A 16,687-nucleotide genomic window follows, 5' to 3' on the forward strand; every position below is an offset into this window, starting at 1 on the left:
TATACATTACATAAAATTTACTATTTTAACCATTTGTATTCTTTTTTAAGAGTTTTATGCTGTATCTTGTTGAGAGGTAATGAATAAGACTTGTTGGCATTTAATCTGTAACATATGATTTTATTTTGTGAGATTGAATAGGGTAATTAAAATTCAGTGTTATGAAATATCTCCTTTTTTAAAATAAAATAAATCTCTACATGATGTCTGACACAGTATAAATGAACAGTTGAATAAATGAACAGTTTCATTTTCTAAGGAAAAATGCCAAATAAGAGATGTTTAAAGCTAGTTAGTATGTTAAATTTTTATCTTTGAGAAATATTAAATGTGATTACTCTACATCATCTGTTCAGATTTATGACATTCAGAGGCATTATTATTAATAGTGCTTTCTTTTGTTTTTTTGCTTTTTAGGGCTACACCTGTGGCATATGGAGGTTCCCAGGCCAGGGGTCGAATTTGAGCTCTAACCTCCAGCTTACACCACCACCATAGCAATGTGGGTTCCAACCTGGATCTTCGACCTACAGAACAGCTCATGGCAACACCAGATCCTTAACCCACTGAGTGAGGCTGGGGATCAAACCTGAAACCTCACAGTTACCAGTCAGATTCGTTTCCTCTGCACCATAACGGGAACTCCTGTTTAACAGTGTTTTCAATGTTAATTGCTCTAAGAAAAGAAAATGTAGACCTGCTGATAACTTTATTGCAATAGTGAAACATGAAAAAGTGACTTCCATGGTGAGTTTGCTTTGAATCGTTATATTACCTTTTTTTTTTTTTTTTTTTTTTTGCTTAAAGTTATTTAAAGTTGTATCTATAAGCATGCTGCATTTGAGAATTGTATGATTCAAGAAATTTTGCTTATAAATATCATGGGATATGATAGACTTTTTTTGGCCACTTTCAGTGTTCATCAATCATATATATTCTCTTACAGAACTAAATGGAAGTATGAAAAGATTTGCTCCTTTACCGTACTCAGTCCTAATAGCACTGTGTCAGACATCATGTAGAGATTTATTTTATTTAAAAAAAGGAGATATTTCATAACATTCACTGCGCTGTACATTCTTATTTCTTTTCATTCTTGTGACCAACGGAGAGAGGCTCAGTCCTTCTCTAACATATGCAGCAAACTACCTTTCAAGTGCTTATTGCTAACACGGGTTGAATTATTACAGGTTTCTTTTAAAACTAGTAACATCCTAATTTCCTAAACAATGATGTTTAATAAACATCTAGTTATTTTTTTCTTTTTAGGATGATAAGGGAAATGTCTTCTTTGGATTGTATGATTACCAAACCAAACAAAATGAGGTAAAAATCACCATAAATTATGGATTACTTATCGGTTACTGCTTTTAAAGATTTCCCTTTCTCTTGATATAAATTCTCATTTCATTTCATTTTCTAAAAATTTAGTTTCTATTTCTTTGCCTTCTTTCTCTTCTTCCTCTCTTTTCCCTTTACCATCATCTTAAAAAAAAAAAAAAGTATAAGGACTCCTGGACTAATACATTAGCTGAAATCTTGCTGCTTTTTTTTTTTTGTCTTTTCTAGGGCCAAATCCATGGCATATGGAGGTTCCTAGGCTAGGGGTCGAATCCGAGCTATAGCTGCCAGCCTGCCCCAGAGCCACAGCAAAGCCAAATCCTAGTCACATTTGCGACCTACACCACAGCTCATGGCAACTCGGGATCCTTATCACTAAGCCAGGGCAGGGATGGAACCTGAAACCTCATGGTTCCTAGTTGGATTCATTAACCACTGAGCCACAATGGGAACTCCTCTTTTTTTTTTCTTTTTAGGGCAGAACAAACCCTTAGCAGCTGCAGCTGTGGCTACTGCTGGATCCAACCTACCCTTTGGACACAGAAAAAGCTGAAAGACAAACACTATGTCTTCAGTTTCTTAAGTAGCTCCCATAAAAGATACCAAAGCAGATTTACATGTAGAGCCACCCGAGGCAGAATTGCCCTTCAAGGGCAAGAGGAACCGTGCCCATAGAAATACCTATTACTGGAGTTCCCGTCATGGTGCAGTAGTTAACGAATCCAACTAGGAACCATGAGGTTGCGGGTTCGGTCCCTGCCCTTGCTCAGTGGGTTGACGATCCGGCGTTGCCGTGAGCTGTGGTGTAGGTTGCAGAGTGGCTCGGATCCCACGTTGCTGTGGCTCTGGCATAGGCCGGTGGCTACAGCTCCGATTAGACCCCTAGCCTGGGAACCTCCATATGCCGTGGGAGCTGCCCAAGAAATGGCAAAAAGACAAAAAAAAAAAAAAAAAAATCTATTCCTCTAGGAAGGAAGAGAAAATATCATTTATGACATGCTTGCTGTGTATCAGGTACTTCAGAAGGCACTATAATGTGTGGGTCTGATATTCAGACAGTAAATTCTTCAGTATCTGTCAAGTACTGAGCACTGGCTTAGATGCTAAGAAATAAAAACAAAAAAGGGGGTGGTTTGTGCCCTCATGAAACTAACAATAGAGTGAAGATAAACATTTAAAGATAAACACATAAATGTGAGTTGTGTGGTGGGTTTAAAATTTATAGACATAACTCAGATGTGTTTTTATCTTTATCTTTATCTGATGGAAGTCAAACTTAGCTCCTGAGTCCCCTTTCTGCTGATGGAAAGAATACTAACTCAGTCTTGCCACTTTTTTTTTTTTTTTTTTTTTTTTTTTTTTTGGTCTTTTTAGGGCTACATCCATGGCACATGGAAGTTTCCAAGCTAGGGGTTGAATAGGAGCTAAGGCTGCCAGCCTACACCACAGCCACAGCAACATAGGATCCAAGACGTGTCTACAACCTATACCACAGCTCACTGCAACGCTGGATCCTTAACCCACTGAGCCAGGCCAGGTATCGAACCTGTATCCTCATGGATACTCGGTGGATTTGTTTCCACAGTGCCACCAGGGGAACTTCTGATCTTGCTTCTTAGTACTTCTCAAAGATCCAGGTGCAGAACAGGCCACCTTTTCTTAACTTTCCCCCAGACCACTCACATAAGGCATTTGTTGATGTGACAGGTTTGTCACAACAAACTGGGAGTTTGTTGGGGCAAGTGGGAAGGGGTCACTTTGTGCTTGTGTAAAAACAGTTTACAAATATTGAGGGACTAAGAAATCTATAGAGTGGCACAGAAGGCTCTCGAAGGCATGTTATTACATGAAAAGAGCAAGTTGCCAGAATAATTCATTCCATTTATGTTTTTAAACTTACAGGAAGACCATGTCATATATATGTACATAAATATATACTAAAAATTCGTTTTGAATGATCTAGAAGGCTACATAGCAAATTACACATGTATGTACTTGTGGAAGAGAGTGGGGATTGAGTGAGTGAAGTGGAGAACTTAGACTTTTTATTCGGTAGCGTTTGCACGATTTAAATACTGAGGTGCTGCTCCTGTGTTATTTTATAATTAAAAGGATAAAGCCCTAAAAATTAAGTGTATACATCCATGACTCTTCTTACTTATAAATAAGAATCTCTCAGAGCAAGAGTCAAAGGAAACCAAACCTTCTTATTAACTCCAAGGTCACTTTTTCTGACTTCCCAACATTTTTCATCAACCTCTGGCCCTTGGATTCTAGTTTGTTCTCAGTGCTTTCTTAGTCTTGCAGGTACTAATTACCTTCTTAATATTTGAACTAGTCACTGTTTTTCTTAGCCTGTCCTCTCCTGAAGTCTAAGACTCGATCTTTCCTTATCCTCTGAGTGGATTTTAAGGGAGTTTGCCTAATATAACTGTGCTTGTCTCCAGTTCCTCAATCTGCAGCATCACATCCTCGTTCTGCCTGACCATTTTCATTTTCTTTAATATGCAAGGAAATGGAATCTTGCAACATTCAAACAGCAAGAAAATGAAAAATAAAGATAGATGATTACCTTGCCAACGCTCTAAATATATATAAGTCCTGCAGGAAATGCACTTGTGACAGTCTCTTAGACATAGTTAATGATGTCATATTTATGTCATTTGTTTATAACTTTTTTTTTTTTTGCCTCGGTAATCATAATAGCTAACATTTGAGGGCTTGTTATGCATGGTAGACATTGTGGTACATACTCGTGGATTATCTAACTTGACACTTCTAAGGATCCCCTGAGATAGGTAATAATACTATGATTGATTCCTCTTTTACTGATGGGAGGATAGAGAGGTTGAATAGCTCGTCCAAAGTCAAAGAGCTAGCAAGCAGCAGAGTCAAGATTTGAACCTGTGCCTAACTTGCCTCCAAGTTCTGTGTTCTTCACCACTATGCTATGTTGCCTCATGGTTAAATTTCAGTGCCAAACATGGCCTACAGTAGCAAACTTATTTCTTAAAAAATCATCTGAAGCTTCTCAATATGGATAAACCAGTTATTGGTGATTCTTCAATAAAATGCTTTGCCACAGTGATACTTGCTAGAGAGCTAAATGGGACTTGCATTCGTAAAATTGTTATTTAACATGAAATTCTAAATGAAAAAATACTTTTGTTTTAATAGCATCTCTATACATTTGAGAAAGACCTGCAAGCTGTCAGTTGCTCTGTCAACAGCGAAAGGACTTTGCTGGGTAAGTTGAACTCTTTTATTGCTACAGTTCAAGAACTAAACTACATTTTTTGAGTTCCAAGGCGTTGAATTTTTGCACTATTTGACTGTTCTATAACAATAATTTTCTGAGAAAAGATGCTCTTGGGAGATTAGATTTGAAATAAAGAATCTGTAGGTTCTACCTCCAAAAAACAAAGCTTTGATTTTATCTTAATCATCCATTGACAGATCCTCTGAGCCCTCACTCCTTTCAGGTATAAAATGGTAAACTTTAACAAGCCACTGCATGGATCATTTGCTAATGGATTTTTTTTTCCATTAGCTGCAAGTTTAGTTCAAGCTGCTAAAGAAGGAAAAAGGAATGAGCTTCAACCAGGTAATGAAATGACAATTTTTAGTAGTCATTGAAAGATGAAGATTTACTGAACTACTAAGTCAATTTTCAAGCATCTTTGCAAATAACTTTATCTCAGAATAAAAAGGCAAAAAGGTCATGTCAAGCATAAAAAGATTTTTTAAAAAAATTATTTTTCAAGTAAACAAGAAAATACAGAAAATAATGTAATAGTGACTAACATATAGAGAACAGACTTGTGGTTGCCAAGGGGGAAGAGGAAGGAAGTAGGATGGACTGGGAGTTTGTTGGTAGATGTAAAGTATTACATTTAGAGTGGAAAAGCTATGAGGTCTTACTGTACAGCACAAGGAGCTATATAAAATCTCTTGGGATAGACCATTATGGAAGTTAGTATGAGAAAAAGAATGTGTATGTGTGTGTGGTGTGTGTGTGTGTGTGTATTCACTATGCTCTGGAGCAGAAATCGACACAACACTGTAAATCAACTGTACTTTAATAAAAATAAAAAGATAATGAATAGCAGAAGTATTAAAAAGACAATTAGCACCTGCAGGCTAAACATCGAAAACACACTAGAACCCAATGGACAGGTGTAAAAGTTTGGGAAGAGGTTAGTACCCCTTGGAGAATACCATTTTTTTCTGATATCTGGTGAACTGTTGACCAATACATAATGCGCTATGAATAGTCCACCAATTCTAAATGAAATCAGTTCTACTCACTTAGTAAGGCCCACTTCATAGGCGATTGTTTATGGGATACTCTCCCTACCTTCTTTTAATATTCTTTATCATCCATCTGTCTAGAACTCAGTAAATATTGAGCACCCACTGTGGGTGTGGCACAGTGCAAGGTGCTGGATACAGTGGTGGCCAGAGAGGCATGGCCATTGCTCTGAGGGCAAGCTGCAGGGACTGGTGGTGGGTGAGGGTGCCCCATGAGGCATGTGTCTCATTTCCAGAGGCAGGTAGGAAGCCCAGTAGGGTAGGCTTTTCAATTTATCAAGAGTGGTATGGACTTTTTAATGTAAACTTTCAATTTTTAAATGTTGGCCCAGATATTCAAAAAAAACCTCACCTCAGGCAATGATAACCCCCTGTGGCTGAACCCAGCCTGTGGCTTACCCTGGTTCATCCTCTGGTCAGGTGGCTCTCATTTCAGTCTCTTTCTATTCCTATCCTACAGTGCTTTCCATCTGTTCTGCTTATTTGGCACTTAAGCTCCTTCTTTTGTTAGCACAGTTCCCACTCAGATGTATTCTCCTGCAGTTGCATGTGATGGAAAAACCCTTTGTACAAACTTTCCACGTGAGGCTTGTCAGGCAGTCCTGGGCTCCCAGAGAGCCGGCTTAGAGTGTCCAGGGAAGCAGAGCTGAATCTGGATGGGACTGTCACAGAGACTTGAGCAGAAATGTTTATGGAAGATGTTGGCAAACAGGAGGCTTTCCCTGAAATCTCATTATTATTTGACTCATCCTTACCTCCCCTCCTATGCCATGTTGCACTGGGAGCCTCCGCAGCCCTCTTCCCTCTTCTTCGCCACGTCCTCCTCTCGGCATCCTTTGCTCCTCTTAGGATTAAGGGCAGTGCTCACTTCTTTTTTTTTTATTTTATTTTTTTTGTCTTTTTTTTATTTTTTGCTATTTCTTGGGCCGCTCCTGCGGCATATGGAGGTTCCCAGGCTAGGGGTCCAATCGGAGCTGTAGCCACCGGCCTACACCAGAGCCACAGCAACGCGGGATCCGAGCCACGTCTGCAACCTATACCACAGCTCACGGCAACGGCGGATCGTTAACCCAGTGAGCAAGGGCAGGGACCGAACCCGCAACCTCATGGTTCCTAGTCGGATTCATTAACCACTGCGCCACGACGGGAACTCCAGTGCTCACTTCTGAAGTGATGGGGTGGGACTAGTTTAAGCAACATAGGGTCTAAAACTTGGTTCTGACCCCTAAAACAAGGGAATAGGCAGAGCCAAGCTACGACCCTGATCTCCTGGGTTAACAAACCCTTTAATCCCAGAAGAGAAAAGCTCGTGTTCTTCCTCATCACGAGACGAGGCATATGTGCAGAACCTTGGATTAGCTCCTGTGCTCCCAGTTCTCTTTTTTGTTTTTTGAGGTTCATTAAAAATCATTATCTTTTTTCTTTAGGTTCTTAAAAACTGAGATATAGTTGGGGTGCAGTTTTATATAAGTTACAGGTGTACAAGCCTAGTGAGTCACAATTTGTAAAGGTTCTATACTATAGTTATTATCAAATATTGGCTATATTCCCTCTGTTGCACAATATGTCCTTGTAGTTTATTTCATACAGAATAGTTTGTTCCTCTTAATCCCCAGCCCCTATCTTGCCCTCAGTTCTTCTTGAATCTTGTTCCTTTTAGCCTTTTAACCTTAGAAATGCCTTATTATGTTGGGAAACCTAGTAGAAACTGTGATCTTTACATGATATTTGCCACCTATGCCTGCTTGTCACACAGAACAGTGGTGATGATGTATACCATGAAATGTACGTTCAGACCAACTTTACCGTAAGTTTTATTTGGCTACATTAACCCTACCTATTCAGGTCATCTTACTCAGCATTGAAAGTTTGATGCAATTCTAGTGAAATTATCTGACCACATTTTTTTTAAAAAAGTATTTGAATGAACAGTGTTAATTTTTGTTTTCTTTTTTAAAATTACTTAATGAATTTTATTACATTCATAGATGTACAACAGTCATCACAACCCAAATTTTATAGCATTTCCATGCCAAACCCTCAGTGCATCCCTCAACCCCCCAGCCTGTCTCATTTGGAAACCATAAGTTTTTCAAAGTCTGTGAGTCAGTATCTGTTCTGTAAAGAAGTTCATTGTATCCTTTTTTAAGATTTCACATGTAAGTGATAGCATTTGATGGTGGTGTCTCATTGTCTGACTGACTTCACTTAGCATGATAATTTCTAGGTCCATCCATGTTGCTAAAAATGCCGTTATTTCATTCTTTTAATGACTGAGTAATATTCCATTGGGTATATGTACCCATCTTTATCCACTCCTCTGTCAATGGACATTTGGGTTGTTTCCGTGCCTTGGCTATTGTATATAGTGCTGCAATGAACACTGGAGTACATGGATCTTTTTGAATCATGGTTTTCTCTGGATAGATGCCCAGGAGTAGGATTGCTGAATCAAATGGTAATTCTATTTTTAGTTTTCTGAGGAATCTCCATACTGTCTTCCATAGTGGTTGCAGCAATTTACATTCACACCAACAGTGTAATAGGGCTCCTTTTTCTCCACACCCTCTCCAGCACTTATTGTTTGTACGCTTTTTGATGATGGCCTTTCTGGCTGGTGTAAAGTGGTATCTCATAGTGATTTTGATTTGCATTTCTCTAATAATGAGTGATGTTGGACATCTTTTCATGTGTCTTTTGCCATCTGCATGTCTTCTTTGGAGAATTGTCTGTTTAGATCTTCTGCCCATTTTTTGATGGGGTTGTTTGTTTTTTTGGTATAGAGCTGTAGGAGGTGTTTATATATTTTGGAGATTAATCCCTTGTGAGTCGATTCATTTGCAAATTTTTCTCCCATTCTGTGGGTTGTCTTTTCATTTTGTTTAGGGTTTCCTTTGCTGTGCAGAAACTTTTAAGTTTAATTAAGTCCCATTTGTTTTTATTGTCATTACTCTAAGAGGTGCATCTGAGAAGATGTTGCTGTTGTTTATGTCAGTGAGTGTTTGGCCTATGTTTTCCTCTAAAAGTTTTATGGTATCTGGTCTTATATCTAGGTCTTTAATCCATTTCGGGTTTATTTTTTGTGTATGGTGTTAGGAAGTGTTCTAATTTCTTTCTTTTACATGTGGCTGTCCAGATTTCCCAGCACCACTTATTGAACAGGCTGTCTTTTCTCCATTGTATATTCTTTCCTCCTTTGTCATAGATTAGTTGACTGTAGGTGCGTGGGTAACAGCGTTAATTTTTGTATTGGATACCCCATACTCCATCTTCTTAGTTCACCTTTCATATCAGCCACTGCAGTGAGAACAAGCTCTGCCCACAGGTAATTTTGACACACAGCATGTCACCTCACCTGCTCTACCTACTTCTTGCTTTTGGTCCAGAGTCCTTGGGAGAATGTTTACCACCTGCATGTGTATCACCTGCAAGAATGGCTAGAAAGGATTCCCAGTAGAGTAAGCCGTGACCAATGGGGAGGCGAGGCGCCACTCATTCTCAGGTGCACCCCAGGAAGCTCCAGACCCAAGGTGGTCACTAATCTGACAGCGCCAGTGTACTGCATACCCTTCTTCCCTGTTTCACTCTCCCCACGCATGGCAGCCCTTCATAGCTAAAGTGATCCTGATGGACTGGGAATCTGGGATTAGTAGATGCAAACTACTGCATTTGGAGTGGATAAGCAATGAGATCCTGCTGTTTAGCACAGGGAAATATATCTAGTCACTCGTGATAAAACATGATGGAGGATAGTGTGAGAAAAAGAATGTATACATAGATGCGTGCAGCTGGGTCACTTGGCTGTACAGCAGAAATTGACAGAACATTGTAAATCAACTCTAATAGAAAAAAATAAAAATCTTAAAAAAAAATAAAGTGATCCTGTCCCTAAGGTAACTTTTTGTCTTAGTTTGGGTTCCCACCCCCCGCCAAGTAGAGTCTGAGGCAGGTATTTGTGTGCAATTTGTTTATTTGCGGGATGTTCCTGGGAAATAGCATTAGAGGTGTGTTTAAACAGAGATCTGAAAGAAGGGAGGAAGCAAGCGTGCGCCTCTGGGGAAGCTCATTTCTGACAGAAGGAACAGCCAGCACAAAGGCCCTGAGGCCAGAGTGTACTTGGTAGAGTCGCTGTTCAGGTCGAGGAGGCTGGAGTGGAGTGAACAGGGGGCACAGTGCTGGGAACTGAGGGCAGCGGGAACGAGGGTGAGGTGCAGGCGGATTATGGAGACCTTACGAGGTCTTTTGTTCAGTTAAGATTTCAGAAGTTATGTAACCAGAAAGTGCTATAGGATCTATTATAATGATTTGTCCTTTGAACAAATGTTTAGCAAAGACAGTGCTCGCTTTAGCAGCACATATACTAAAACTGGAATGATACGGAGAAGATTAGCACGGCCCTGTGCAAGGATGACACTCAGATTCGTGGGGCATTCCGTATTTTTATGTATGGCTGGGTCACTTTGCTGTGCAACAGAAATTGGCACAACACAGTAAATCAGCTATACTTTAATAAAAAGATATTTCACAAAGGCATATTTAATCTGTTTTTGAATAATCTGATAAGTCATTTGATTATCAATTGTAGTTTGCCTCAAGATATTAACACTGTGTTGCTTACAATGAGATTTTTCCATTGCAGATGAGACAAACTCTAACATCTCAGACATGCAGGATAAGGTTCCTTGGGCCACATATTTTACAACAAAGTTTTTTGGCAACGGTGCTTCTCTTCTTGGCTGGGGCCATGGCAGACTTAATGTTTTATTTAGAAAGTGGCCTTCTGTAGGAAACCAGGCCCAGCTGGCCCTTTCACCCTCCAAGATGGAATTACATTTGCCACAAGGCCCAGCAGATCCCGCAGGAGCAGTAGGAGTGACCAGGTGTCTTGGGCTCCACTGCTGCTCTATCCCCTCTCTGCTCACTCCCTCTGGCCGGGCTCCATCACAGACTGGAGCTGTGATTTGTTTCCAGAGCTCTAATAACCAGAGCTTCTCCAGAAACAGGCTCTGTTGGACCCTTCCAACCTCACCACCATTTCACATGTACCTTCACCTGCATAAAACCAGGTTCTTTGTTTTCTTAAGCGCTGAACCCGAGGCATGTGGAAGTTCCCAGGCTCCGGGTCAAATCAGAGCTGTAGCTGCCAGCCTATACCACTGCCACAGCAATGTGGGATCTGAGCCACATATGCAATCTGCACCACAGCTCATGGCAATGCTGGATCCTTTACCCACTGAGTGAGGCCAGGGATCAAACCCGCATCCTCATGGCTACTAGCTGGGTTCATTACCGCTGAGCCACAGCAGGTGCTCCAGACCAGGTTCTTTATTTCACTCTTCACCCTCCCTATGCCATGTCTACCCTTGGGCTTTAATTTTTTTTTAAATTCAGTTTAAAGAAAACAAAACAAAAATGTTCTCCCATCTCCCCCTCACCTCCTGCAACCACCAGTCTGTTCTCTGTATCTGTAAGCTCGGTTTGGGGTTTGGTTTGGTGTGGTTTGGTTTTTATATTACTCATATAAGAGGGCTCATACTATATTTGTCTTTTATGTTATTAAAGTATATTAAAGTAATGTAGTGTTAGTTTCTGGCATATAGCAAAGTGATTGAGTTATACAAATATGTATTTTTTTCAGATTCTTTGTCATTATAGGTTTTTACAAGGTATTGACTAAGTTCCTGTGCTAAATGGTAGGACCTTGTTTATCTACTTTATATGTAGTAGTGTGTGTCTGTTAATCCCAAACTCCTAATTTACCTCTCCCCCCACTTTTCCCTTTGGTAACAATAGGTTTGTTTTCATTGTGAATCTGTTTCTGTGTTGCAAATAAGTTCATTTTTATCATTTTTAAATTAGATTCCACATATATATGATATATGATACTTGCCTTTCTCTGCCTGACTTCAGACTTTCTTCTTAGTATGATAATCTCTAAATCCACCCATGTTGCTGCAAATGGCATTGTTTCCTCGTCATCTGACTTATTTCACTTAGCACAATGCCCTTGAGATCCATCCAGTTGTCCTTTTTGATGCTGCCGCTCTACTTCCTGTGGCACCGTGTCCTGCCTGGACATGTCTTGCCCTTCAGTGATGCCCTCCTGCTCTCCCCTGATACCCAGGTTCTCTAAATTCTTAAGACAACTTTAAATACTTCATGGAATCATGGGATTTTTATGGCTAGTAGTTATTGTAGAAATGATCTGATTCTGTAGCCTTTCATTTTATTTTTTACATAACAAAGCACTGAATTCTAGGAAAGCTTTGTGATTCTCTGAAAGGTGTTGTTAGGTTAGTGGCAGATCTCAGGCTAGAACCGATGTCTCTAGAATGCGGAGTCATAGTGCTTCCTGCTACATCATGAAAGCACATGGTGCGTTATTGAGAGACATTCCTGTTTGCACAATTACTCTTAACATTGTGCTTATTAGTTAAGTGTCCGGGCTGCCCTAAAGAGGGGAAAATTAGTGTGGGAAGATCCTCCCATTTTGAGCAAGTGGATTTGGCTGATAGCTGTTGATCTTTTCTGGAAACATTGACAAAAAGGCCAAGTATAAGGGGATTCTTTATTTTTCCAATGAGAAGATTCCCCTAAAAGAGTTTTTTCCCCATTTGGAAGCTTTTAGGGCAAGAGATAAAATCGTCAAATATGAGCTTGTACTTCTTACTCTATTAATTTAGTTATGTACACTGAACATAACATAATAAGGAAAATTGCTTTTCTCCCCCTTATTCTCACATTTCACAGAACATTTCTATTTTTCTCCACGAGTATCTTTGACATTAATATTTTTCTTAATCCTAGAGCCATTTTTTGAGTCACCAAGCAGATTTCCAGAGCATCTCACTTTACCTCTATCCCAGCTATTAGAAATACAGCACTTCTGAACTGGTATATGATCTTGTCACTGGGGTTTTTATTTTAAGCTATGAGTACTCACTGACTAAACATTTGCTTTCCATTTGTTTTGTGTGTGTACGTGCATGTGTGTGTGTATATTTATTTGTGTGTGTGGCCATGGCCATAGCATGCTTGAAATCTCCCAGGCCAGGGATCAAACCCAAGCCACAGCAGTGACAATGGTGAATCCTTAACCACTAGGCCACCAGTGAATTCCTATCTTTGTATATTTTAGATCCCACAGAATAACCCACACACTGCTTAGCTTTTTCAGTAATCTCTAAAAGGTATGTTTAGAGAGATATCAAGTCCTTGAAACTGTGAGGCAATCTCCCAGAAATTGTTTTACATTCTTCTTCTTTTTTTGCTTTTTAGGACCACACCCACAGCATATGGAGGTTCCTAGGCTAGGGGTCAAATCGGAGCTTTAGCTGCTGGCCTACACCACAGCCATAGCAATGGCAGATCTGAGCTGCATCTGCAGCCTACCCACAGCTCATGGCAACAGTGGATCCTTAACCCACTGAGCAAGGCCAGGGATCGAACCTGCGTCCTCATGGATCCTAGTCAGATTCATTTCTGCTTATATTCTTTTACCTCCCTCCTCCCCACTTTTCTTAACAGAAAGCAGTGCTGTTAGGTTACTTTCTTAAATAGTGAGAACTGGCATTGACTCAATCCAGGCTGCTGCACCAGCCCCTAATTGTACATTATTATTCAAAATAAAGTCACTGAGAAAGAACCTGAGAATATTAGAGTTGTTATAAGAATTCAAATAATACAAGGCAGCTCCTTTTCTGAGGAGGGGAGCTGTTGGTCTAACTTTTGGATATCTGTGGTAACCTCATTCTAGCCTATGTCCAAAACTTCCTCCTCATTGCTATCTTTTATGACATTTGCTCAGATGTGACGCTGAGGAAATGAGTGGGTCTTTATCCAGGCAGCTCCACCACCCTTCCTAAGGGAAGCAAAGCCCATGTTCCAGTTGCTATCCACCATAACACGTTCGTGCATCAGAAATATCTTTGTATTTTCCTCCACAAACAGTCTTCATTAATTTGCCCACTGACACTGAAATGAGTTGTGTCTGTTTAGACGTAGAAGCTGAGAGGGCCTGTGCAGAGTGGTAAAAATGTCTGAGACATGGATAGGAGCTTGTTCCTTCTCCTTTATGATGTTTTCTGAATCTATTTGGGGGTTGCAGAAGTGTCAAAATCAGTTTTAAGAAAACTGCATTTGTTTGTAGAGTAGCCAATACAGTAAGTAACACATATTATGTTTTCAAAAATCTGACGTCTTTGGAGAAAATAATTTGTGGTATTCTGGACTTCGTTACTAAAAGTGTTCTTTGCTTTGTAGGATCAAAGTGCTTAACTTTGTTGGTTGAAATCCACCCCGTTAACAATGTGAAGGTTCTAAAGCAGTGGATAGCTGTATTTGGGTACAGGTAAGTGAGTATATCTTATCTCATTAGTCAGAGGTATGAAACCTAGAGGCAGTGGTGTTACATCACACACATTATCACATTTCATCCTCAAACAATCTAATAGATGGGTATGGCTGGAATTAATCAGCTCTTCCTTTGCAAACATGAAAATCAAAAACTCAAACCTAGCTCTCTGTCTCTATTATAGCTTGGTTTGTCTGATAGCAGTGTAATGTTTTTCAACATAAAATATTGACTATCAAGACGCATTTAAAAGTTTTAAAATGATTTACCTAATGTATTCATAGAGTTGGCTGATTAAACATCTGATTACATGATGTAATTATCCCTTACTTATCACCTCCATGAATTGATGCAGAGGCAGTGTATGTATAACATGTGTGGTCTAGATAGGGTCAGTCTAGAACTTGCAAATTCCGCTACCTGCTAAAATGTATGTGTAACCCTCAAATCGTGATGCTTTCATTTGCAGTCATTTGCAGTCACCTGATGCACATGTTCCTGGCTGAGGTTGAGCAAGGTGACACTGCCTCTTTGTTTCAGCTCTCAGATTGTAAACAGATGTTTTCATAGTCCACTTAGCTCCGTGTTTTTTGCACTCTTTGGCTTTAGTTGATGATTTCGCTGTTGAAAATGTCCCCTAAGCCTATTGCTGAAGTGCTGTCTCGTGTTCCTAATTGCAAGAAGGCTGTGTGATGCGCTTTATGGAGGAAATATGGGTGTTAGATAAACTTCCTCCAGGCATATGTTATAGTGCTTTTTAAAATTGAAGTATAGTTGATTAACAGTATCATGTTAGTTTCAGGTATACAGCACAGGGATTCAGATATATATATATATGTGTGTATATATATGTGTGTGTGTGTATATATATATATATATATATGTATTGTATTTTTTCTTCTTCAGATTTTCTTCCCTTATAGGTTATAAAATATTAAGTAGAGTTCCCTGTACTATACACTAGGTCCTTGTGGGTTATCTGTTTTATATACAGTTTGTATATATGTTAATCCCAACCTCCCCTTGCTATTGACTGTGGGTTCACTGCTAACGAATTAATGATATATATGAAGTAAGGTGTCTTTAAACACATTAGGCAAAGTTTTGTTTTAATTTGTTGACAAAAGTATTGTGACTAGAGACTTGCAGGATCCTCTCCTTGCATTTACTCTGGGAGCAAGGGTTCAGTATTTCAGGTTCTTATAGCCTGAGTGTCTGCCTCCCCTCCCCCCACCTCCTCCCAGCCTCTGACTGTGGGTCTCGCTGTCACAATGTGTGTTGGGAGAGGGAATCATTGCCCCCCCACACCGCCCCTGCATCCAGTGGCCGGGGTCATCCACTGTCAGCCAGTCCTTCCAGTTGTGCATTTTCACCACCAGGCCTGGCTTCCCTGAGGGCCACTGTTGGCTGCCAGCCAGGCCTGGCATGGAGCTTCGTCCCCTCCCCCAGGAAGCCACTCTGTTGACACTGCCATGGGCTCAGGGTGACTGTGGGATGGAGCACACTTCCCTTTTCTGGCCCTTTCTTTTGGTTTCCTTAGCATCTCCACCGCTAGCCTGGGAACCTCCAGGGCTCTATAGGTTATGAGACATTATTGAAGGATGGACCTAACTAAAGGTCATCAGAGTGCCAAAAGGAAATAAGTTTTTACAAGTATATGGTCATAAAACACTGTGAATATATGAAACATTACTGAATTGTGTACGTAGTAGTGAAAGTGGTAACCGTGGTGTGAATCTTATCTTAATTAAAAAAATGAAAAGTTCAGGATGCATGATTGCATCTGTAGGTCAAAGGAAGTCTCCACCATGTGAAGTAAACCCACACTCATCTCAGGTCCTCGCCCTGGTCCCTGCTCCTCAGGCTTACGTCCATGGAGAGAGAAACTCCTTCAAACCTTCATCCATGGCCAGTCCCCAGCTGCCCCCCATCTCTCCCTTCCATTCTCCTTTAGAGAAACACCATTCACGGTCCACTGAGTTGGTTCCTGTCCTGGGATCTGTCTCCTTTTCTTACCAAAACATCCAGTATTTCCAGTAGCACATTTCCCTAAGTCACATGGACAGCCCTGACCCCCTTCACAGAGGAACTTCAGCAAGACAGTAATAGGTGGAGTTTGGATCCCAGTCTGGGACCCTTTGAGAGTTCCCTACCAGACTGAATGCATCTTCCAGAGAGTTCCATTGGATAATTACACACCTGTCTTCATGCCTATAGTGCCTACCTTTCAACAACTAATATTAGTAATCAGAGTCTAACACCATCATTGCGAAGATTCATATTTCCCTAAAATGATATAATCTATGTAGATTCCTACTCACAATGCAAATAAAACACCCCTCGCCCCAAGCTTTACACACTTTTGTAGAGATCGGTCTGAAGCCTGTCTATTTGTATTCTCACTTCCAGGCCTTGCTTGAGGGTTGTCTCATTTTAGGAAGAAAAAACTACCACCACCTGAAAAACTACCACCGCCCTGGCCACCTCTGTAGACCCAAGGGAAGCCAAATCTGTAGTTTTTCCTTATTTTGAGGTACTGGTTGTTTACTCCTCCACTGTTTATGTGCCGTCACTCATCTTTGCTTCTCCTCAACCCCAGCACACAAAGTATCCTTTTTGATGTGTGTAATTCCACAAATCAGGAGATAATGAAGTCTGTGTTATTCCTGCAGCTAAATTCTG

At 40.3% G+C, this 16,687-nt stretch overlaps 1 protein-coding gene across 1 annotated transcript in view; it reads left to right on the top strand.

Annotated features, from left to right (window-relative positions):
* The window catches only part of GSAP (gamma-secretase activating protein), a 90,363-nt gene that overhangs the window by 9,138 nt on the left and 64,538 nt on the right, over nt 1–16,687 (top strand). The window contains 5 exon segments of the mRNA XM_021102559.1: nt 1,270–1,326; nt 4,519–4,588; nt 4,892–4,945; nt 13,915–13,968; nt 13,971–14,002. Of these exon segments, the coding sequence (XP_020958218.1) occupies nt 1,270–1,326; nt 4,519–4,588; nt 4,892–4,945; nt 13,915–13,968; nt 13,971–14,002 (267 nt within the window).

This window comes from Sus scrofa, chromosome 9 (genome assembly GCF_000003025.6).
Source record: "Sus scrofa isolate TJ Tabasco breed Duroc chromosome 9, Sscrofa11.1, whole genome shotgun sequence".
Taxonomy (NCBI): domain Eukaryota; kingdom Metazoa; phylum Chordata; class Mammalia; order Artiodactyla; family Suidae; genus Sus; species Sus scrofa.